General features: G+C 41.3%; 1 protein-coding gene across 3 annotated transcripts in view; it reads left to right on the top strand.

Annotated features, from left to right (window-relative positions):
* Window positions 1-22,312, top strand: part of MOBP (myelin associated oligodendrocyte basic protein) — a 46,405-nt gene extending 24,093 nt beyond the window's left edge. Inside the window, exons 2-5 of one of the 3 annotated variants that reach the window (XM_009445218.5) lie at window positions 8,194-8,259; window positions 10,793-11,002; window positions 11,247-11,626; window positions 22,089-22,312. In XM_009445218.5, coding sequence (XP_009443493.1) covers window positions 10,797-11,002; window positions 11,247-11,592 — 552 coding nt within the window. In that variant the 5' untranslated portion in view covers window positions 8,194-8,259; window positions 10,793-10,796 and the 3' untranslated portion in view covers window positions 11,593-11,626; window positions 22,089-22,312. The remainder of the gene's footprint in view (window positions 1-8,193; window positions 8,260-10,792; window positions 11,003-11,246; window positions 11,627-22,088) is intronic. The other 2 variants (XM_063806706.1, XM_016940773.4) reach the window with 2 other exon arrangements.
* The last annotated feature ends 858 nt before the right edge of the window (window positions 22,313-23,170 follow it).

A 23,170-nucleotide genomic window follows, 5' to 3' on the forward strand; every position in this document is an offset into this window, starting at 1 on the left:
ACGGATTATAACAGACAATTAATCTCACCGGTCACTCATAAATTGTGCCAATTCTTTTTTATCTTCTCTGGGCCTCAGTTTCTTCATCTGTAAAATAAGGATAAATGTAATCTATCTCCTAGGATTATTACCAGGGTTAAATAGATGAATAAATGTCATGAACTTGGAAGAGTGCCTGACTTACAGTGAGCTCTCCATCAGTAGTACTATTATTAGCTATTATTTATAACTTATGCTTCTCAATGGGTATGATTTAGGAAATAGCAAAATAATATATTTTGGGTTTTTGTAATTCTTAATTTCAAATGGACTGGCAGCTTACATACCAAGAATCATACCAGACAACTCAGACCATTGAGTTTCCTCTATGGTGTAAAATGCATGTCCTTTCTGCAAAGAAAGCTGAGCCTCAGGTTTGGTGCCTGGAGGTGAAAAGAGAGTAGGCTAGAGGCCAAGTCTTTGCCAGAGAGAAGGAGGAAGCAGAAAGAAGAGTTTTTCTAGCCAAAAGAATGGGAAAGAAGAGAAAAAGCAAGAGAGAGAGAGGAAGCTAAGGAGGCAGATATTTGTTTTCTCCTTTTTCTAGGCGAAACCTCAAAACCATGGTGGGGGATGTGGTATGGTGTGGTAGAATCATCCAGATAGGTTTAAAATTTTTTGTGTGTGTATGAGGGGCAGTGACACACTTCAACAGGAATAGTGTAGTGGGGGCCCTGCAAGCCTCTAGAAAAGGCTGCCCTCAGCCTCATCCAGCATGACTATGAGTGACTGCACAGCTTTGGTTGGGAGGCTGTCTAAGCCAATGGCCCAGAATAATGCTCTTGGTTCCCTACTCGTAATGCATGGGAACCAAACATTTCCTAGAATAGATGTGAAGGAGCTAAGAGGACAGCTGACCAGAATAGGAGGCTACTGAGTCAGGAGCCTGATGACCAGTGGCTTTGGTTGGATCAAGTGGTCAGTAGCAATGTGTGTCATTCATGCTAAAAGGTGAGTGAGACCAGATGAGGCACCCCATGGCAAGGCCTAGCAGAGGACACCACCCAGACCAGCCACCCCTTCCCTCACTGCCATGAAGATACTCAGCTTTTTCATACTCTTATCCACCTTGAGAAGGAAGAGAGGGAGGTGAGAAATAGTCATGTTAGGGAACTGAACTCTGACTACAAAGTAGGAAGGGATGGTTTCAGCTAGAAGTGACCAAGCCACTATAAATTTAGAGTTTTGGTTGCTCTCTTCTTTCCACTTTCTTTCTCAGCCAATATTCATCATGGGTTGGGCTTGTAATATCACATCAATTCTACAGTTACAGAGAAGTAAAAAAAAGTTGTGCTTTTTTTGAATAAATTTGAAATTTCTTGCTTTATTAACCTGAAATTTCTTTCTTAAGTATATATTAAACATCCCATTCCTTAATTCATATAATAGATCTGGAGACTGATCATTATTTTCCTTTGGAGTTTTGATATCTGAAGCCAGTGTGTTATTCTCACATAGGGTTCAGGTCCTGGGTGCACAGTCAAGGTCAAAGCTTGTCTCCTATTCTTCCCATGTTGAGTTCTTTATACCAAGGAAGAACAGACCCTTGCTCAAGGTTGTGAGGGAGCTGAGTGAAAGAATTGAAGACCTATTCTGCTTTCAAAATATTGACCTGCATCTACCCTTCATTCTGCAAACTCTATACCCGTTTGCATGTCTGACTTCCTGTGATGCCATGCAGATATGAAGGGGCAAGTGGGCTGCAGCATGTCAACTTACCACTTGCATTTTCTTTCCTTTCCAGAGGACTGCCCAGAATTGAGGGCCACCTGTGGCTTTCATGACATGATTATGCCACATCCCGATTGCTTTTTTCAGAAAAGATGATAAAAAGAAAGAAGGAAGGGTGGGAAGAAGGGCAAAAAATCCACTTTATACTCATGGTTTTAATTTCTTCCTGTAGCCTTTTTAGGGAATGGCGAAGCTGTGTTTACAGATACTATGACACTGGTGGTTACATAGAGCTTCATGCCACCCCTAGGACGTGTAATGAAATGTGTATGTAATGATTAAAGATAGCAAATTAATTTGTATGAATTAGAAAAAGATATATTGTGTTCACAAAATCTTTTTTTTTTCCCCTAAAGAGCCCAGTTTTAGAACTTTCAAGGTTAGTGAGAAAGGTCCCTTCCTCTACTGAACAGACATTTTTGCCTGAATCCCCATTGGAACATGGGACTGCTAGAGAGCATCTGGGGACAGGACATAAGTGGCTAAGGGCTCTGCAGCTGTTGTGAAAGGCACCCTTTGTTCATTCTCTCATTTTTAATCAAACATCTTCTGAGCACCTGTTCTGTATCAGGCATTGAACAGGCTTAAGGACAAAAATTTTAAGGAGACAGTGAAACAGTAAGGGTAGCACTAAAGTTCTAGATGCTTTCCTAGAATTATTCACAGAACACAAAGGAAGGAGGTATGATCATTACTCTTTGGGGGAAGGGAAGGATCTGGAAAGGCTCCCCAAGGAGTGTCTTGACTTTAAGCTGAACCTCAAGGCAATGGAGGGATTTGCTGTGCAACTGTTGAGTGGTAAAAGACAGGGGAAGGAACCCTATGGGACAAGTTCCAAAGGCTTGAAATAATCCTGTCTCTTGGGGGCTAGGAATGACTGGGTTGGGCTGGATGCACTTACCAGAGGAGGGTTCCTTCTTGAATAAAAAGCCTTATTATTGAAGAAAGGTCATCTTCCCATAGACTTTTTGCCTACCTTTCATTGACTAGAATGTGGTCACATGGGGGAATTATATAGATTAAACAAGGCATATAGCACTGCCAAACAAAATCAAGGTTCGTTACTGAGTTATTAGGCAGTCTACTAGTCCTATTAACCATTATTAGTTTGCTATTTTAAAATTATTATTGTATGATGTTGGGGATTTCACTTAAATTCTTCCCCAATCTTCTCATCTGTAAAATGGGGATAGTAGGAACTATCTGGAGGGTTGTTTGGGGAATTACAAATATTAGATATAAAACATATGGAACATACTAGGTGCTCAATAAATGGTGGAAAGGTTTTTGTTTTCCTTTCTTTGGATCCTTCCCTTCACTTTCTTCTCCTTCTTTGAATGCTTGCTTCACTTTTCTCTCCTCTTTAGTTTTAGGTTATATGGAAACCTGGAGAAGATTATATTTTGCAGTTTCAAATTTGTTTTTTTTTCCCTCATCCTGCCAGAGAGTTCATCGTTATCTTTGCTTGCAATTAGGTGGTATCTTTTGTGAAAACGTCATGCAGTGTTTATAATTTGTTTTTAACCACTAAAGTAAATAAAGATGTGATTAATGCTTAAGTATCATCAGAGATACACAGTGAGATAAATAGAGTGTGTCTAAAAAATTCAGCAGGATTAGATAGGTCATTTAAATGAATTCTCATATGTGAAAGGAAAATATAATTTATTAAGCAAGTTATTTACATTAGTTACAATTTTTTATTTACTTTATTTCATTTCATATTTTCAAAGCCCCCCCCCCCGCCCCCGAGTTAAGTGTTGTTATTATTATAGGAAACTGAGTCTAACCAATTAGGAATGTATTTGGTTACTTGTAACTGAAATAATAGTGGTTTATGCAAGGTGGAAGTTTGTCTCTCATATAAAAGGTGTTCAGAGTTCAAGAGTCCAGGCCTGAAACAACAAACTCCACAGTCCTCCAGGATTCAGGCTCCTCTGGTATTTTTGCTCCACCACCTCACAGGAAGTGGCTTCACCTGTGAGGTTGAGCTGTGGTACAAGATGGCTCCTGTACCCAGGAGTAAACTGCTAGACTACAGTTTGTGCACATTTTTATCCTCACTAGACAATCCCAAATTGTTTCCAGAAATGCACAGTCTTTGCAAGCACATGTAGAACAAGGTCATAAAGCAAATTTGAACAACTGTTGGAGTCACTGTCATAGCGACTGCTTTCTCTAACTGCATTAAAATGAGAAGCCAATGTAACAAAAATGTCTCCATATATTTGGGAATTTTACAATAGATTTTGTAATAACTGATGAATTGAAGAAGAACTCATCCATAATTAAAATGAAGATTAAAAATTATTTTAATATTTGTGGCATGCAGCTGAAGTTGCACAATGGAAAAGGTTATAGCCATAAATGTACATATATGAAGCATTTGACTCAATAAGGAAAAAAAAAATAACACAAATATAAAGAAAATGGAAGAAAAGAAATTATAGGCCAGGAGTGGTGGCTCACGCCTGTAATCCCAGCACTTTGGGAGTCTGAGGTGGGAGGATCACTTGAGCCCAGGGAGAGCCTGTCTCTACAGAAAAAAAAAAAAATTAGCTGGGTGTAGTGGCATGCACCTGTAGTCCCAGCTACTTGAGAGGCTGAGGCAGGAGGATTGCTTGAGCCCAGGTGGTTGAGGCTGCAGTGAGCTGTGATTGCACCACTGTACTCTAGAATGGGCTACAGAGTGAGACCTTGTCAAAAAAAAAAAGAAAAGAAAGAAGAAAAAAAGAAATTATGAGTGCATACAGAAATGAATAAACTGGGGGAAAAAAGAACAAAGACAAGAAAACCACTTCCTTACTTTTGAAAAAAAATGAAGTAGATAGCTTCCGACAAAAGTACTCAAAAAATGAGAGAAGATACAAATATAGAATATAAACTATAGAGAAGATTATAATTACAGATTTATTACAAATTTTAAAAACGGTAAGAGAACACTACAGACAACATGAACTTGAAAAGTGAATGATTTTTTCAATAATATAAATTTGAAAAATATGTAAGGTGTGGTCCTACTTTTTATTAACTGTATATTTACAGGTAAATATTCTCAAAGAAAAAAGTTAACATATTTTACAAGTGGCTAACCATGGGGTAAGAATTTATGAATTTGTATTATTTTCTTTTTCTTTTTCTTTTTTTTCTTTTTTTTTTTTTTGTTTTTTGAGACTGGTCTTGCTCTGTCGCCCAGGCTGGAGTGCAGTGGCCCGATCTCGGCTCAGTGCAAGCTCTGCCTCCCAGGTTCACGCCATTCTCCTGCCTCAGCCTCCTGAGTAGCTGGGACTACAGGTGCCCGCCACCACACCCAGCTAATTTTTTTGTATTTTTAGTAGAGACGGGGTTTCACCGTGTTAGCCAGGATGGTCTTGATCTCCTAACCTCATGATCTGCCCACCTTGGCCTCCCAAAGTGCTGGGATTACAGGCGTGAGCCACCGCGCCCGGCTTCCTTTTCTTTTTTTTTTGAGACAGAGTCTTGCTGTGTTGCCCAGGCTGGAGTGCAGTGATGTTGGCTCACTGCAAACTCTGCCTCCTGGGTTCAATCAATTCTCCTGGCTCAGCCTCCTGAGTAGCTGGGATTACAGGCTCCCACCACCACGCCCGGCTAATTTTTTTTTTTCTTTTTTTTGAGACGGAGTTTCGCTCTTGTTGCCCAGGCTGGATTGCAATAGTGCAATCTCGGCTCACCACAACCTCCGCCTCCCGGGTTCAAGCGATTCTCCTGCCTCAGCCTCTCAAGTAGTTGGGATTACAGGAATGCACCACCATGCCCAACTAATTTTGTATTTTTAGTAGAGACGGGGTTTCTCCATGTTGGTCCTGCTGGTCTCGAACTCCCGACCTTGGGTGATTCGCCTGCCTCAGTCTCCCAAAGTGTTGGGATTACAGGCGTTAGCCACCTCGCCCGGCCTGGCTAATTTTTATATTTTTAGTAGAGATGGGGTTTCACCATGTTGACCAGCCTGGTCTCGAACTCCTGACCTCAAGTAATCTGTCCGCCTCGGCCTCCCAAAGAGCTGGGATTACAGGCATGAGCTACCGCACTGGGCATATTATTTTCATCCATCTGAGTTTTCTAACTTTCAGCAGTGAATATAGATTTTTTTAATCCACTAATTCACTGGAGGGGAGGAGCTGCAGAAGTGCCTGTAGGTCACACTTCCCTCAGGGCCCATCCCAAGCTTACTACCAGTCCCGGACAGGGACCCTTCTGGCGCTGGCAGAGAAGTCCTGGTTTCTGTTGTTGTGAAGTCTCCAAACTCCATTCTCTATCTTTCTCTTCTGGAGTGATTTGTTTCCCCAACTTTCAGTCTTTGTCACCCTAGGACATAGACTCATGGATCTTTGAGACTTATCCCACCCCTGGGTCCATCTCTAGTCCTCTGAAGTCTAGTCTGGGCCCAGCACCTGGACTCCTATTCCTTGGGAGGAGGGTTGAGTCTATAGGAAGCACAGAACAGTGTTGGACCTGTCTAAAGTGCTTGGGATGCTGGAGTCACACAGATGTGGATTCAAATCCTTTGCTGCCTCTTACTGGCTTATGGACTTAGTCATGTTCTGTAGATTTTCCATCTTTAGTTTGTTAATAAAGCCACATTATAAAATGAGATAAAGTATGCAAAACAACTATACACAATGGTGCTCAGTAAACTGTTACTTCTTCGCTGTTAGTTATTTGCTTTATTAAAGGAAAAACTTTAATAAAACAAATTCAATTTAACAGAGTTTAATTCAGCAAAGAACAATTCACAGATCAGACAGTCCCCAGAACCAGATTAGTTTCAGAGGGACTCCAGGGCCACCACACGGTCAGAAAACATCGATGGACAGAGAAAGGAAAGTGACAAATAGAAACCAAAAGTGAGGTACAGAAACAGCTGGACTGCTTACAGCTGGAATTTGCCTATTTGAACACTGTTGGCTGTCTGTGATTGACTAAAACTCTGTGATTGGTATAAGACTGGGTTACAATGTACCCATCCAGTTAGGTTACGGTTTACTATGTACAAATAAACCGTTAGGTGGAACTTAAAATATGTAAGGATGTGGCTTTAGGCTAAACTTAATTTAACAGCCTGTATTTCCAAGGAATTTACTAGCAATCCTGGTGTGTTATAAAACGATGACTCTGATTTAGCATGTGAGGCTTAGCGTTTTTAAATTGGAGGGTGGCGTGGGGCCGATAGTTGGGGAAGCAGTATATAGAACTGCTTAAGCAGGTACCCCAACTAAGTGCTGTATTTCTGCCACCTGGGAAAAGAGTTAGGAGGCCAGTTTTTTTTGTTGTTGTTGTTTTTGTTTTTGTTTTTGTTTTTTGTTTTTGGAGACGGAGTCTTGCTCTATCTCTCAGGCTGGAGTGCAGTGGCGCGACCTCGGCTCACTGCAATCTCCGCCTCCCGGGTTCCAGCGATTCTCTTGCCTCAGCTGCCCGAGTAGCTGGGATTACAGGCACGTGCCACCACACTCAGCTAATTTTTGTATTTTTAGTAGACACCGGGTTTCACCATGTTGGCCAGGATGGTCTCAATCTCCTGACCTCGTGATCCGCCCGCCAGTCTTTTCAAAAATATAAACATTTTACTAAAGGAGGGAGAAAACATTATTTTGAAAGTTGGATGCATTTTCAGGTGGTTGTGTTAGGAATGGCGAGGTTCTTCCAGGGAAGAGAATTACTTTTTCCTTCAGGACCATGCATCGATGGATAACTAGAGGTGATGCTGCCCCCTGCCGGACATGGTCGGGGGAGACAGGGAGTGAGGGAAGTTGTCATGGAGTAAGAAACAATTTTCCCCTGAAGCGCTGGGGGAAGAAATGACTGGGCGGAGGTGCAGATGGGCATACAGTGACCCAGGCATTACATCAGCTGGAGCAGTGAGTGGGATTTGAGAATTCAATTAGGGAAGGAATTCAGAGTCACAGTGGACTTCAAATCTCCTTCTTATCACATACTAGTTATTTCTTAAACAGTTGGAGTAAGAGCTAGATTTTCTGTTATTTGTGACGGGTGCCTGAGCCGTTTGGGAAAAGGTGACCCTAGAAGGTCAGAGGAATTGGGAATGCCTGGGTTGCCTGTGGAGAGTTGAGTAACAGTCTCCATGTGCTGGGCACCTGAAGAAATTACTCCTGAAGGTTAATCCTAAAGTGTTTCACTTCATTATTTCCCATGGGAGGAGAAACTCTAGCTGAACTTAGCGACCTATGTAGGACTTGGGGAAGGGCTTAGCAGACGTTTAGGGTCTTTGCAATGAATCTGACCCTATAAGTCAGCTGCAGCTTCTCATTGGTCTATACATACCTGTCTGGGTAAAGGGCTCCTTTGAATATATCTGATCATCTCCTTTTGAAAATTCAGCAATTTCTCTCCTAGGAGACTGCTACTCATCCTACCTTTCTGAATACCCATTACTCCTTCTTCCTGCAGCTTGAAGGCAGGTCCACGCCTCCTCCTGGAAGCCTTCCCTTGACTGACTCCTGGCTGAGTTCACAGGTATCTCATCCATGCCCGACGTTGTGCCCCCTTCCATGAGGTGAAGCGCTCTCAAAATGAGAGCTTTAGGTCCTGAGTTTAGAATGCCTGTTTCTTCATCGATGTCCTTGGCTCTTCAAACTCATTGTGTCTCAGACCCATGAGATGATCTCCCTCCTTCTCATCTACTTAGACCTCTGATTAGCTGATGGCATGACTGTGTTCCCAGTCACATGGGCTAGACACTTCACCTGCCTCATTGCCTGTGTCCTGGCTCTATTATGTCTTCCAATTCTGCAATGCAGATAGGATGAGGGCTCTCGGGGGTAATGCAATTCACTGTGTATCTGCTTAGGTATCAGTCATTCCCAAGCCCTCATCTTTGGCCAGATGAAATGCCTCTGCCCATGAAGTTTCACCTTGTTCTCTAGCCCAACATATTGCCCTCTCTTCTGTGGACTTTTCATGCCATTGTGCCAGCACATTCTCATGTTGCAGAGCATGCTGGCCTTGTATGACACTCACTGATGTCTGTGGACATTCCTCTACCTACAAGGTGAGCTCATTGTGAGCAGGATGTTTATCTGCTCTACCCACTTCCTCATCTCAGTGACTTGTACTTATTTGGTCTCAGTAAATGAAGTTTTTCTGGCCATTAGCACATTATGTGCATTCTAATCACTTACTTGCCTGTATCTCCCACTGGTGGATAAGTTTCTTGAGGACTGGACTCAGCATGATTTAGCTTTGTGTCCAGTATGTGAACTGAGCACTGTGCCAGGCAAAACCAAAGTATATAGTAAATGTTAAATTAAATGGGTGGAGGTAACTTCATTTATTATTTAGTATTTATTACACCTTAAATAACTCTAACATTAAAAGTTTAGTGTTAAAAAACTGAAAGGTTTGCCAAAAGCAGATGAGCCTATAAGGGAAATGGACAAGGAGAGACTAGAGATAGAGGAGGAGATCTAGGAGAATGTGGTGTCACAGGAAAGGAAAGACTTTAGATGGAGAGAGACCAAATATGAAGGCAATTGGTTTAGCAGCATGGAGGTCTCTGGGGAGCTATGTAGAGTCATTTTTCCTTGGGAGGAAAGGGCCAGGAGCCACAGTGGGGTGCACTGATGAGTGAGTGAGTGGAAGATGTAAAGATGGAGGGAAAAAGTATTAATAACTTTTCAAGAACTTTACCTATACAAAAGAGGAGGGTAATAGGGAAGCAAAAAGACACGGGAGCAGGATCCAGAGAGGATTTTCTTTTAAAATGGGGCATCATGAGTATGTTAAAAGCTGACAGAATGGGGAAAACTTTCTGGGAAAAATACAAAACCTTTAATAAGATCTAAGATACTTAATTACATAAAACTATTTTTGCATGATAAAATCAAGTGAAACATTGGGAAAGAATATTTTTAACATACGTAACAGATATGACACACAATTTTGATGATCACAAACAGAGGTGCAAAAACAATGTATTTGTAACTGCATTCTACCTGCTTCTCAGCTGTCATTTCTATTTGTAGTAGAAGACAACCACACCAACAGACAAAAAAATTAAAATATCCCCTCAAAGTTATTTAGTTATTGTTCTGTACTCATCCTTAAAAACCCAGATTATAGGTTCTGTCTTCAAGGAATCCATCCTTTTTCCATGCTTTGTACACACTTGTATTGGCCAACATAACAGTGTTTTGTAATTACATACTGCACATATGCATCTCCAACCTGACCCTGAGTTTGTTGAGAGCAGAGACATTCTCAGTATCCAGTTTATGCTCATTAACTAAGTTGATTCTTGTTGATTGATAGTCACGTAAGTCCCCTGTGGGCTTCAGTGTTTTGCAGTGTTAGGTAGGACTATTTCTGCATTTGTCACATTCCTAGAAGGACTGTTTTCAGTCTCCAGCAAGCTCCCCTGCTGCCCCTTCTGAGTTGGAACCCACCTTCTCCAAATATAACTATGCTCTGATTTCTAGCACCATCGATTAGTTTTGCCTGTTCTTGAACCTCCTATACACACAGCTTGTTTTCTTGTGTCTGACTTCTTTTGTTCAATGGTATGTCTGTGAGATCAAAATGTGTTGATGTATGTCAGCAGGTCAGCAGTTTGTTCTTTTTCCTTGTGTAGTATTTTATTGCATGAATGATGATTGTTTTAATAATAAATAATAATAAATTTTTTATTTTGCTTTTTAGAGAAAAGGCTTTTCCTAACTCTAGAATATTATTTAGTCAAGGATATGTTTGGTTTTAAATGTTTTCCTATCTTACATGGGTCTCTAAAACATAAGGAAAACAAGAGCCCATGTTTCTTTTTCTCCTCAAAAACACGATTTTTAAAAATACACAAATGAAAATTAATGAACTGTTAGTTGAGTTCCTTTCCACGGAGTTGGGGGGAAGTTGGTCTTCCAGGGTTTTGCTCTGTAGGGCCCCCCTGAATGTTACCTTGGATTATGGGAGTAGCAGGGGGCTTCCTGAGTAGAGGGCTCCCTTTCCTGATGTGCATTTATGTCTCCTGCTGTCTCCTTGCATCGGCGATTTCCAGTGAGATGAGTCAGAAACCGGCCAAGGAGGGTCCCAGACTCTCCAAAAACCAGAAGTACTCCGAACACTTCAGCATACACTGCTGCCCGCCGTTCACCTTCCTCAATTCCAAGAAGGAGATAGTGGATCGGAAATACAGCATTTGTAAGAGCGGCTGCTTCTACCAGAAGAAAGAGGAGGACTGGATCTGCTGCGCCTGCCAGAAGACCAGGTAAGCGGCCGCCCAGCCCCGCGGCACCAGTTGGGCACAGCGCGTGGTCTCGGCTCCCAGCACGCCCCTCCCGCTCCGCACCCCACTCTTCCCCCTAGTCGGCTACACCGGAAGGCACTCCAGGGAGACTGGAAGGTGGGTGGGGGAGCAGGGCCTTCCTACCTGTTTCCAGCTCCTGCCAGCGTCGCTTAAGCAGCAGAGGAGAGCCCTGGCTCCCGCCTCCAGCTTCTTTTGGCCCTCTCAGAACCAGCCGCCGTGCCAAGTCCCCTCAGAGGCCCAAGAAACAGCCAGCTGCGCCCCCCGCGGTGGTCAGAGCGCCAGCCAAGCCACGGTCCCCTCCGAGGTCTGAGCGTCAGCCACGGTCCCCTCCGAGGTCTGAGCGTCAGCCACGGTCCCCTCCGAGGTCTGAGCGTCAGCCACGGTCCCCTCCGAGGTCTGAGCGTCAGCCACGTCCCCGCCCAGAGGTCCGACCACCGCCAGCCAAGCAGCGTCCCCCTCAGAAGTCCAAGCAACAGCCGCGCAGCAGCCCCCTCAGAGGGCCAGGCGCCAGCCGTGGGGGGTCCCCCGTCAAAGCTTCTAGGTTCTGGTAACACCATCTCTTCCCTTTTGTTCCCCAGCCCTAAGGTTAGTAGTTGCTTCCTGTGTTTACTAACACTGGGCTGTCTCCATGGCCCTCTTCAGCCTTATTACCCAACCTGTGTAATCAGCTCCCTCCATTAAATCCCCTCTGTTTGAAATACCTAGTGTGGCTTCTGGTTTCCTCCTAGGTGCTATTGGTGCATACTTCAGGTGGCTGTGGCCATTGCTTCCGTTGTCTAATAGGACTGGAAGTTGTTAATCTATCAATTGAGATTATTGACCATGGTAACAGATTGAATAAATGAGTTCCTCAATGCCTATGCCTCAGGGAGATAATGAATGGTGACTCTAATCAATATCCGTATAAGTAAAAGGAGAGGGTAATCCATTGGACCCATCCATCTTCCCAACACACTTCATCTGATGTCAATCTCAGTGGCAATACCATTCATTCATTCACTCATTCACTTACTCAACAAATCCTATTGCATACCTGTAAAGTTCCATTTGATGTGCTGGGGGAAGGGAATATGGCAGTGAGGAAGTCGTGTTGTTTGAGATTTACCAGGACCAAATAAGCATAGGTGTCATCGTGTAGGGATCAGTGCCCTAATGTTTTCATAATATGCATGTACATGGGACCATGAGAACCATAAGCAGGGAGTTATTGGCTCTGTAGGCTATTTTTTTTTTTTTTTTGAGCAGTTTTAGGTTCACAGCAAAATTAAGGGGAAGGTACAGAGATTTCCTCTATATTCTTGCCCCAATACACACATGCCTGGCCAATTTTTTATTATTTATTTATTTTACTGTTCTGAAGGTATATCAGCATGCCAACTTTTTAGACCTTTTACTATTTGGAACTGAATCTGTTTATAAGTTATTAGTGGGTGTTAATTGTATTTGAGATTCTCCTATCTACTCTGATACCCAGCACTTGTGTAGCATCTACTATGTGTAGGTATCACATGATGTTTACTGATTTAGGAGGAAGAAGAGTCAATGGGGAAGAATGTTAAAGATGCCCCTAGAAAATGTGATTTTTGGGTCACCACTAAGGCCTGGGTATGTGCCTTTTTAGTAAGCATTCACCCCCCAAAGGTACAGTTATGTAGACAGTACGCAGACTACACAATGAGCAATGCTGACCTAAACAATCCATAAATGAATAATCCAGATTATTTGTGATGTGAGGTAAAGAAATGTGGAGAGTGATAAATTTATGGTACCAAAAGTGAAAGCATTAAAAAGGCACAAGATTAGGCAAGTTTAATTTGTGAAGGAAGTAACTAGTCACTAAAACTTTAATAGCAAGTTGTATGACAGGTTACCTAGTCATTAACTGAGTCCCTCTTAAGGAGCCTGAGTAGAAGGGTCCTAGGACAGGTAAGTATTGATATATGGAAGTAGTTAGAAAATGTATGAAACAGAGGAAATTAATTGTATAAAAGGCATGCCACCTATAGTGGTGGCTTTGGGTGGCTGGAGTTCAGTCAGGACATGGAAAGGAGTTAGAAGACAATGAAAGCAAACTTCACCATACCCACAGATTTGTCTGGACCTAACCTTGATCAGTGTATTCACCTAAATTCAGGAGATACCCTAGTGTTGGTGTGCTTTGACTCCCTCAGTTAACTAATTTCAGTGGGTATCAGAGAAGGTGCCTCCACAGGCCGTTATTACCTCCTCAGCCATTGTCCCTTACCTGGGAACAGAGGATCTGAAAGTCTTCATTCGTAATGTCCCATGACTTCACTTATGCACTGTCTTGAGTCCTATTTGAGATATTCATTTTTCCTTCTTAGATTCCCAAAGGTCTTCAGGTAATATATTGGAGCCACTTCTTCATCATATTGTCTATTCCTTTTATTGATACTGATTGACTATTTTGAATCAAAGGAGTGGGAGGCAGGTTGATGTGATGGGAAATATTTGCTCTTAAGCAGAGCTACTAACTTGCACATGAAGAAAGGGTAAAAAAGATTTTCTGAAGCCAACTTGCTTTCTGAAACAGTGCTATTTCAGAGGTATTGCTTTTAGAGGTTAAATAATTTTGGCAAAGGCCTAATTGGATTCTTAATAACTCCCTTGGATAGGTCTTCTCAAAAACCAGAGAATGATTTAATCTTAGAAACTGATTGTGTGATTTCCAGCATCCTGATTAAACATGGTAGCATTCATAATATTTGATAGGAGGAAACCGTGGCATCTCCCTCTTAGTTTATTCTGTCCTCTCAGTTCTAAGATTTTAGGATTTCACAAGGTTGTCCTTGCCTTTGGGTTTAACAGGTATGTCCTGGGCCTCTTTTGGTTTCAGTGTTCTGCTTTTGGGAGCTGGGGATCTGTGGTTCTTTGAAAACCACCATGGCTGTGGGTGGTTAATTTGGAGTCAATCAGTCACATATATTGGGAAGTGCTGTGTGTGCCTTTGACTCATTTTTTTCTGCACAGCATGTTTTATACTATTAAATTGAGCCCTGCACACAAGCAGCCTGGAAGACTATGATTTTCCAGGTAACAGCAGAGCTAGAGAAAAGGCCTGAGCTCTTTGCTTTCTGTTCAGGCTCTTGTTCTGCCTGTGTCTCAGGTTGCATTATTGCTTTTATTGGTTTGGGTGACTGAACTCTTGAATTTTGCCCTATCTGTGGCATATACTCTTTCCTATCTGGGAGCAGTCCTTTATACATCCTGGTAGTCCCTATAGCACAATGCTTATGCAGAACAGATGCTTTTGCAGAGGCCTAGGTTAGCCAGAGAGGCTTCCAGTCGTGGGAGCTGTGTGTTGTTTTGGAGTGTGACAGCCTCTGCCTGGTCACAGGTCCTTACCTGGTCCAGACCACATGGTTAACTATGCCTTCTCTGATAGCCTTAACCCAATTGTCTCTCATTCTCCTTCAACACTCGTTTTATAAATCCCTGATTCTAGATCAAGCTCACAACCTGCCTGCATTGGTTTTCCAGCTGCTGAGGATGGTCATGTGTGCATAGAGCTGCTGAGTGCAGTTTGGGAAAATCTTTATAGCCTGGTGGGTTGGTGCCACCACAAATGGATGAACCCCAGCCACTCCCCAGACTGTCCTGGCTCCACCAGCCCCCACACATTCATCAGAATATGCATCTGTCTTTAAATCCTTCCCCTCAGCCTCAGAGGTTGAAGCATTCATTCGCTGATGAGGCCAGTCCCCCACCCCTCCCTGTGATCTTCCAACCTCTTATCTCCTTTGAGGTCTTGCTGTACAACTTAGCAACCCCCCTAACCACTTCAGCCTTTGTATCTTGTCTCTTTCTCATTAGCATTTTGACGTGTTTTGCTCTCTCATATTGACTGTTCACGTCTGGCCCTATCCTCTTTTCTCTCTACCTTAGACAAATTTTAAAAAGAATAGTGTAAACTCGTCATCTTTACTTCCTCAAATCCCATTTGCTCTTCAATTCATTGTGTTCTAATTTCTTCCCTTAGCACCCCCGCCCCTGGAATTCCTCTTGTGCAGATTCCTCCAGAAGTAATAATGCAAGGGCAAGAAGTTTATTTGGGAGGTGAAGGGGACACTGGAGGAATGTGGGAAGCAAGATAAGGAAGGGAAAGAGCCAATTAAAAAAAAGCATTATCTAACCAATTCTCACTGTGGGTTCCTGGGACTTAGTCCTGCCGAGGACCTCTGGGGAACAGTGTAGACATGTGCGTCAGTTATCTTACCAGAGGGGTGGAGGAACTGGGATATTTATACACCAGTTCTCGTCAGTCATTAGTCAGCCAACGCTGCTTCAAGGATGGGGGCATTCATTCTTTGACACTTCTAGCTTGTTAAGGAGATGGCAAAGTGGACTGCAGCAGCAAGATAAAAGCCCTCAGGAAAAGAAAGGCAAGTACTGGCACCTGGAAGTGGGGCTGAGCACAAGAGTGGTAAGGGCAAGGGGTTATGGGCAAGGCACCAGTAGTGTTTGCTCTAATGGTTACCTGTGGCCTTCATGCTGCTTTTCCTAATGAGTGCTGAACCCAATCTGTATATCAATGGTGCTTTCTGTTGGATTTGTTGGGCTGTTCTCTCATTCAGTCTTTAAACTCTCTGTTCTCTTGGTTTCTGTGACTCTCTTCTTCCTTTTCTCTGCAGGAACTTTCCTTCTTCATCTTCTTGTGAGTGCTTCCTTTTCTGCCAATTGCTCAACCTTGAGGTCCCCTAGGGTTCCATACTGAGCTCTCTGCTTATGTGATTTTGCCTTCTCTTGTGGTTTTAATTATGACTCACATGTGATGACTTCTAAACCTTAATTCATCATTGACATTAATATGTGAGCCTATTCACTCAGCAGATCAATTTGATGTTGGAAAACCTAATCTGTCTACACTTGATTTCTTTCCTACAAAGCTTGTTCTTCTTTTTGTTTGCTATCTCAGCAAATAACACAGCTGTCCAACTAATCCCCCAAGTTGGAAACCTAAGCACATTGTAACTTCCAATTTTCCCCTGCATATAAATGCTGGCCAATTTGACTTTCTGATGGGAAGGGGTGCAGGATTGAGATCAAGCTAGAAACAAAGTAGAGGGAATGGAGGTAGTTGATAAAATAAGTCTCCTCCATAGCACATATGGAGGGATTGGCCTTTGATGGGAACAAGAAAAGCTGTTAGATTGTGCAAAGTAGAGAGAGACCCATTAATAGGCATTAAGATAGAGGTCATGCCTGAGAATGAGCGAGCTAGAAGTTTGAGAAGGTTAGGGTACACCTGGAATGTTAGAGACCAGGCTTCTAGGCAGTAGTTAGGGCTGGCTGAGCTGAGCTCAACAGAGCTGTATATAAATCATTTGTTCTTAAGGAGCTCCTTCTCCAATGAAAGGAAACAGATTGCCACCTCTGAAATTATCAGTGGAATCACACAACTCCACATCCACACTCTGCTTCTCTTCCAACTTGTTTGCCAAATGCCCTCACAGCAACTGTTCTTAAACTTTACCATGTGCCTCCAGTGTTCTGACTCCTCCATTTTTATCTCCATCTATCAGACTCCACTTTCCTCGCTTTCCAAATTAGAAATGATATCCCAACATTTTAATGTCGTTCACAAATACCCTAGAATCCCCTGCCTTCTGAATATTTGTCTTACACCCCTGGGAAAACCCCAGCCTTTGATGAACCCAGCTAACTGGCTTCACCATGTTTGTTTTTGGGCAGCTAAGCATCACTGGAGAACAGCACACAGCAGGACGATAGTAGCTGGGTATAAGCAGAATTGTGTTTATCCTATCACTAAGCAGTTTCCTTTGGGCAGTTATAGTTCAATTGCATGCATTCAGACAAAAAAGGAAGCATGTACCTCAAAAGTGTCATGTATGCATGTGTAGTTTATATGCTCACACACATACTTCATATGTATCAGGCTTACCGAAGTATAATTTACATGTGGTAAAATTAAACTCTTTTGGCATACATTTCTATGCACATAGTCCTATGACTACTGCCACAAGTAAGATATAGAATATTTTCATTACCCTTCAAAATTTCCTTATATTTCACCTATGCAGTCAACTCCCCAGCCCATAGTAACCACTGACCTATCTTCTGTCCCTATACTTTTGCCTTTTCTAAGATTCCATATAAGTGGAATTATGTAATATTATAGCCTTTTGAGCCTGGCTTCTTTTACTTAACATAGTGCTTTTGAACCATATTGTTGCATTTTTTTTTTTTTTTGAGACGGAGTCTCACTCTGTTGCCCAGGCTGGAGTGCAATGGCATGATCTCGGCTCACTGCAACCTCTGCCTTCTGGGTTCAAGTGATTCTCCTGCCTCAGCCTCCTGAGTAGCTGGGATTACAGGCATGCGCCACCATGCCTGGCTAATTTTTGTATTTTTAGTAGAGAGGGCTTTCACTATGTTGGTCAGGCTGGTCTTGAACTCCTGACCTCACGATCTGCCCACCTCGGACTTTCAAAGTGCTGGGATTACAGGCGTAAGCCACCGCGCCTGGCCCCAACATTTTAATCTCTTTCACAAATACCCTAGAATCCCTTGCCTTCTGAATATCTGTCTTATACCCCTGGGAAAACCCCAGCCTTGGATGAACACAACTATATATATAGGCATCCCTATACAGTATATATGTATATAGTATATATACATATGCATCCATATAGTCTCTCTCTATATATGTGTATGTTTATATGTATGTGCATATATGTATATACATACGTGCACATATGTTTGTGTGTGTGTGTGTGTGTGTATATATATATATGTATATATGGATTCACATGCCACAGTTTGCTACTCGCCGGTTGAAAGATGTTTGTTTCCAGTTTTGGTGATTATGAATAAAGCTGTGAACATTATGTGAACATAAGTTTTCCTTTCTATTGGGTAAATAACTGGGACTGGTAATGCTGGGTAATATGGTAGATATTTGTTTAAACTTCTAAGAAACAGCTAAATTATTTTCCAAAGAAATTGTAACATTTTTCATTCCTACCAGTAACCTGGGCTTATTGTTAACACTTGGTACTATCAGCTTTAAAAATTTTATTCATTCTGATAGGTATGTAATGGTATTCATTGTAGTTTTAATTTTGCATTTTCCTAATGACTAGTGAAGTTGAGCATCTTTTAATGAGTATAAAGATAATCCACCAAAGACACTTATTTGGTGAAATCTCTGCTTAAATCTTCTACATATAAAAATCGGATTGTTTTATTATTGTATTTTGAGGGGTTTAAAAATATTCTAGATACAAGATATTTATAAACAATATGTTTTGCAAGCATTTTCTCCAGGTCTGTGACTTGCCTTTTTATTTTATTCACAGTGTTTTGTGAAGAGCCAAAGTTTTGACAAAGTCAAATTTATCAAATTTTACTATCACACTGGTCTTTAAAAGTAAAAAAATATTATTTTTTATTTTTGATACCCCAGTTTCTTCACCTCTCTGATGAGATACAGACGAGATACTGATGTTCAGGTCTACACTGTTCCCCAGGGACCCCCAGCAGGGTCATACTTTTTGTGTTGTATTTAAGAAATCTTTTTCTAATTCAAGGTCACAAAGATATTTTCTTGTAGAAATTTTAAATTCTAGGTTTTACTTTTACAGTATTATCCATTTTAAGTTAATTTTTTGTAATGGTGTGACGTATGAATTGAGGTTCAATTTTTTTGTATATGGTTTGCATATGGCTCAATTTTTTTGTAATTATTTCAACATCATTTGTTGAAAAGTTTCTCCACTGAATTACCTTTGCAATTTGGCCAAAAATCAGTTGATCATATATTTATGGGTTTATTTCTAGACTTTCTATTTTTTCTATTAATTTATATATCTTTCCTTTCACCAAAGCCATACTTTATTACTGTAGCTTAGTAGTAAGTATTGAAATCAGTTAGTGTGAATTCTCCAACATTGTTCTTCATTTAAAAAAATTGTTCTGGTAAAAAATTATTCTAGTTTTTTTACTTTTCCATATAAATTTTCATTGTGTCAGGTTCTACAATATATTATGGTAGGATTTTGAAAGGAGCTGTGTTGACCTTATAAATCAATTTGGGGAAAACCATAACAATACTGAGTCTGATAATTCATGAACATGGTATATCTCTCTATTTATTTAGGTCTTTTTTTGTTTTGTAGTTTCTAGTACATAGATCTTGCACATATTTTGTTTGGTTTGTACCTAAGATTTTATGCTTTTTGGTGATATCAAAAATAGCATTCTTTTTCAATTTTGATTTCTAATTGTTCATTGCTAGTATACAAAAATATAAGTGAATTTTGTATATTGATCATGTATCCTGTGATTTTGCTAAACTTACCTATTCTAGATTTTTTGTGGTAGACTCTAGGGTTTTCTATACTGCAAATTATGTTGTCTTTGAATAGAGATGGTTTGATATTTTTCTTTTCAATCTGTATGCCTATTTTTTGTATATGTTTTGAACTGCTGTTTTGTTCAAAACATTTAATTTTTAGAGAAATATTTTAACAAGATTAAATTCTTGCCAAATTGGCTCTCTGGCTTATTACAAGGGATTACAGCCTGAAGGCCCAAGCCTAATAACACAAGATGCTTAGGTTAGGTTGTTAGTTTATTCCTGTGCTTTCTTTATATCCTCATTTCAAGATATGGCTCAACTTTCCTCATGGCCTATTGACTGATGTACTATATCATCAAAATAGAAAATTGGCACGAGCATTCTTTGGATGTAAAAAATCACAGAGGTCCTAAATACTATTAGAATTACTATGGTGGTAATTGTTCAAAATTGCCTGATGTCATCTTAATGGTTATGAGAGATGGTTACCAAAGCTCTAGGGATTGGATTTACAAGGTGGATTCAATTTCAGTTCACATTTGGGGACAATCTCAGTCTTGGAGGGAGTTAACATCTTGAAGAACAGTCATGTGGTAGTTGTCCATGTGTGGACCAAAGACTATGACACTTTCTTCTCAAACCCTACATGGCCCTGAATTATCTGTTTCCTCTATTCAGCTATGTGGGCAGTCTTTATAATTTAACCTTTCAAAGCTGTGCTACAATACGATGACTAGAGCATTTTATATAGGACATGGCTTTTGTGTACTAGTGACCTGTTATTTTCCTGTTTTGGGTTTGTCAGGGTGATTGATGGGGGGTATTTTGTGGAAGCAGAGTCTAAAGAGTCATCATTGTTGGCAGTGATAAGGGGTCCTGGCATAGCCCTCTGACTTAAGAGCCTTCACACTTCTTGCTGAGCAGATGGTCGCCCTTTCTGTGAGCTCCCTTGATACTTCCACTGCTATAATTTGGACATCTTTGCTGATCATCACTTATTTGTCCATCTTCCTTGCTGGATGGAGTGTGCATAAGTCAGGGTCAGAGAATCTTACACTCATCCCCCCAGGGCCTCACTCAGGGCCTGGCTGATGATGTTGACTGAATGAGCCCTACAAATACACTTGCAGTCAGTCTGGCACAGTGAGAAGGGCAAGGACTCTGGCATCATTCCAACAATTGGAAATTAAAATGGAAAAAAAAGGCGTGAATTGAAAAGGTTTGAATCTGAGCTCTGCTGCCTGTGGATTTCCCGTGTCTTAAGTACTTATTCTAAGTCACATTTTTCCCATCTGTAAAATGAGGATATTATCTATTTCATTAGTTCATCATATTATAGGACTAGGTAAGTGGATATTATTGGAACAATTATTTAATGAATACATTGTGTCACTTAACCCTATCTACTAGCATATTATCTCCAACTCAATTGCCTTCCCTGGTTGATTGGGAGTTCAGGGGCTGTTGCTATATAAACTGGTCATCCCCATTACCATCAATGTGGCTGCTATTGCTAGTAAAATGCCAATTAGATAATTAGATGCTCATATTACCTAGGATGCCACAGTGGCTGATTGCAGAGATACTTGCTGAGGGTGATGCCTGGGATCTGTGGGCTTCCGTGCTAGTCTCAGCACCTGGGTTTTATATTCAGCAGTATCTATGGGGAGTTCGAAAACATGCAGGCTGCCACATGTCTGGAGGTCATACAGGCAATCCAGAAAGTGTAAAGAGATTCCTTCCTCAAATTTCAAGGGATGTGTTCCAACCTTTCAGGCTACAATTCACTCTACAAGTTTTAATAACATATTTCTGCATTTATTTTTTTCTGGTATCCTCAATCCAGTTTGAAGGGTATCAGCTTTGCTAGCTTGATATATCATTTGGGATTTTAAAAATGGTATTGCTAATATCTGAGTATAAATTTTATTTCTAATATTAAAAACTTTCCAAATTACACAAAAGCTGTGATCCTCAAAAGTTTTGTCTCTAGAATAAAATTATGTGACATTCCTAATGCATGCATTTTGTTTTTTGTGTATTTGTTTTTTAAACTAAGAACTTTGATGATGCACTGAAACTCTTTGACATAGCCTCATTTCAAAGGCAGTCACATAGAGTTCTGCTATCTAAATAAATTAAAGCTGATATCACACAACATTTCAGTTGGGTAAGCTTGCAGGCAATGCTTGTCTGGGCCACATATTTATAATGTCTAATGTCTTTATTGGATGTTGTTTATCTCCTTCTTGAACACGATTTGTTCCCCCATCAAAGTGGAAACATGTCAGTATGTTCACAATTTTATAAGTGCATATACTCTATGTGTATATGTATGTACATTCACATCTTTACGTCTATAAGTAGTAAAATTTTTTTTCCAGGAGTGGGTGTACTTTAATTTCCTTTGTGTTTTTCTATGTTTCAAAATTATCTACAATGATTAACCAGAAAAGCAATAATTATCATACATACAATAGAACTCTTAAAGAATATCTTTCCTAGGCTCGGGCCAAGAAAAAAATATTATGATATTATTTTTGGCCAGAGACTACCAGAATTAAGAAATTAAAGAGAAGGATTTTGCAGAATAACCTCAGAGGTAGTCTCAAAATCCACAGTTATACTAACTGAACACAGAGAAAGAGAGAGAGTATATATCACCTACCTATGTCATGTGTTTTTCTTTTTCTCTTTGTAAACCAGATTGAAAAGGAAGATCAGGCCAACCCCAAAGAAGAAGTGACCAAGGAGGAGTTTAAACTGAATGAACAACCTCGGCTCCTGGACTCATTGCTTCACAACCCATCTACCCCTGGATGAAGTTATCTGGCTTCAAATATTATGCAGGGGCAAACACCTGCTGATGCGGCAACTGCTGATGCTCATGGTCCCCATGGCATGGGGGCCTCAGGGCAGCCTGCCTGGAGGTGAGCAGGGCTATCTCTGTGTGTTGTACTCCAGTCAGGGGGTTCCAGCAGCACCCGCAGGCTCTAGAGCTCAATGCACAGTTCTTTTTGTTTCACCTGCAGTCCTTTCTTCTCCAGGATATGCACAGGCCTCCAGGGTCTTTCATGGCTCAGGATCAGGGTGGCTCAAGTGCCAACCCACATGTTGTCCTCCAAATATTCCCTTCTATCCCTGGCATGCTGTTGCTGAGCTCAACTTTTAATTTTTGACTTTCTCCTTTGTAATTAATCTCTATCTGGGTTTCTCTCTTTCTCTGTGCCATTTGGTTTCCTTAATTAGTTCCCTGTGCCAGCCCATAGTCAGAGCCATAATTGGCTCTGGGGAAGATCCAAGTTATTTTCTGAGTAAGATATTAGGCTGCCATATGATCCAGAGATGCAAAGAAATCCCTAGAGAGTGTAGGAGTTGTCTAAATCCATGTGTCAGATGTAGCCAACGAATTGTGTCAGAAGCAGAGAGAAAAGGCCTGAAAAGCAGCTCTCTCCCACTCCTCAGGCCCTTGTCTCCAACCTTACATGAGGCTTTTTGAACATCTCCTCCTGGCCCAGCTGTGGTGAGAGCAAGTCCTCGAAGGCACTGCCTTTGAGCCTTGCTCAGCCCATCTGAACTATCCCAACTCTAGAATTGACTGCTTTCGAATTGTGTGACCTTGGGAATGTTATCTGGCTTCAACCACAATGCCCTACCCCCAGCTCCTCTCCCAAATGATCCTAGATACAGGGCTGCTTTCCCCCAACCCTACCCCACCTCGGGACACAGGCTCATGGCCTCATGGCACTTCACCACCAGAAGTGGTGCTCAGAGTTCCTATTTCCACA

This window comes from Pan troglodytes, chromosome 2 (genome assembly GCF_028858775.2).
Source record: "Pan troglodytes isolate AG18354 chromosome 2, NHGRI_mPanTro3-v2.0_pri, whole genome shotgun sequence".
NCBI lineage: Eukaryota > Metazoa > Chordata > Mammalia > Primates > Hominidae > Pan > Pan troglodytes.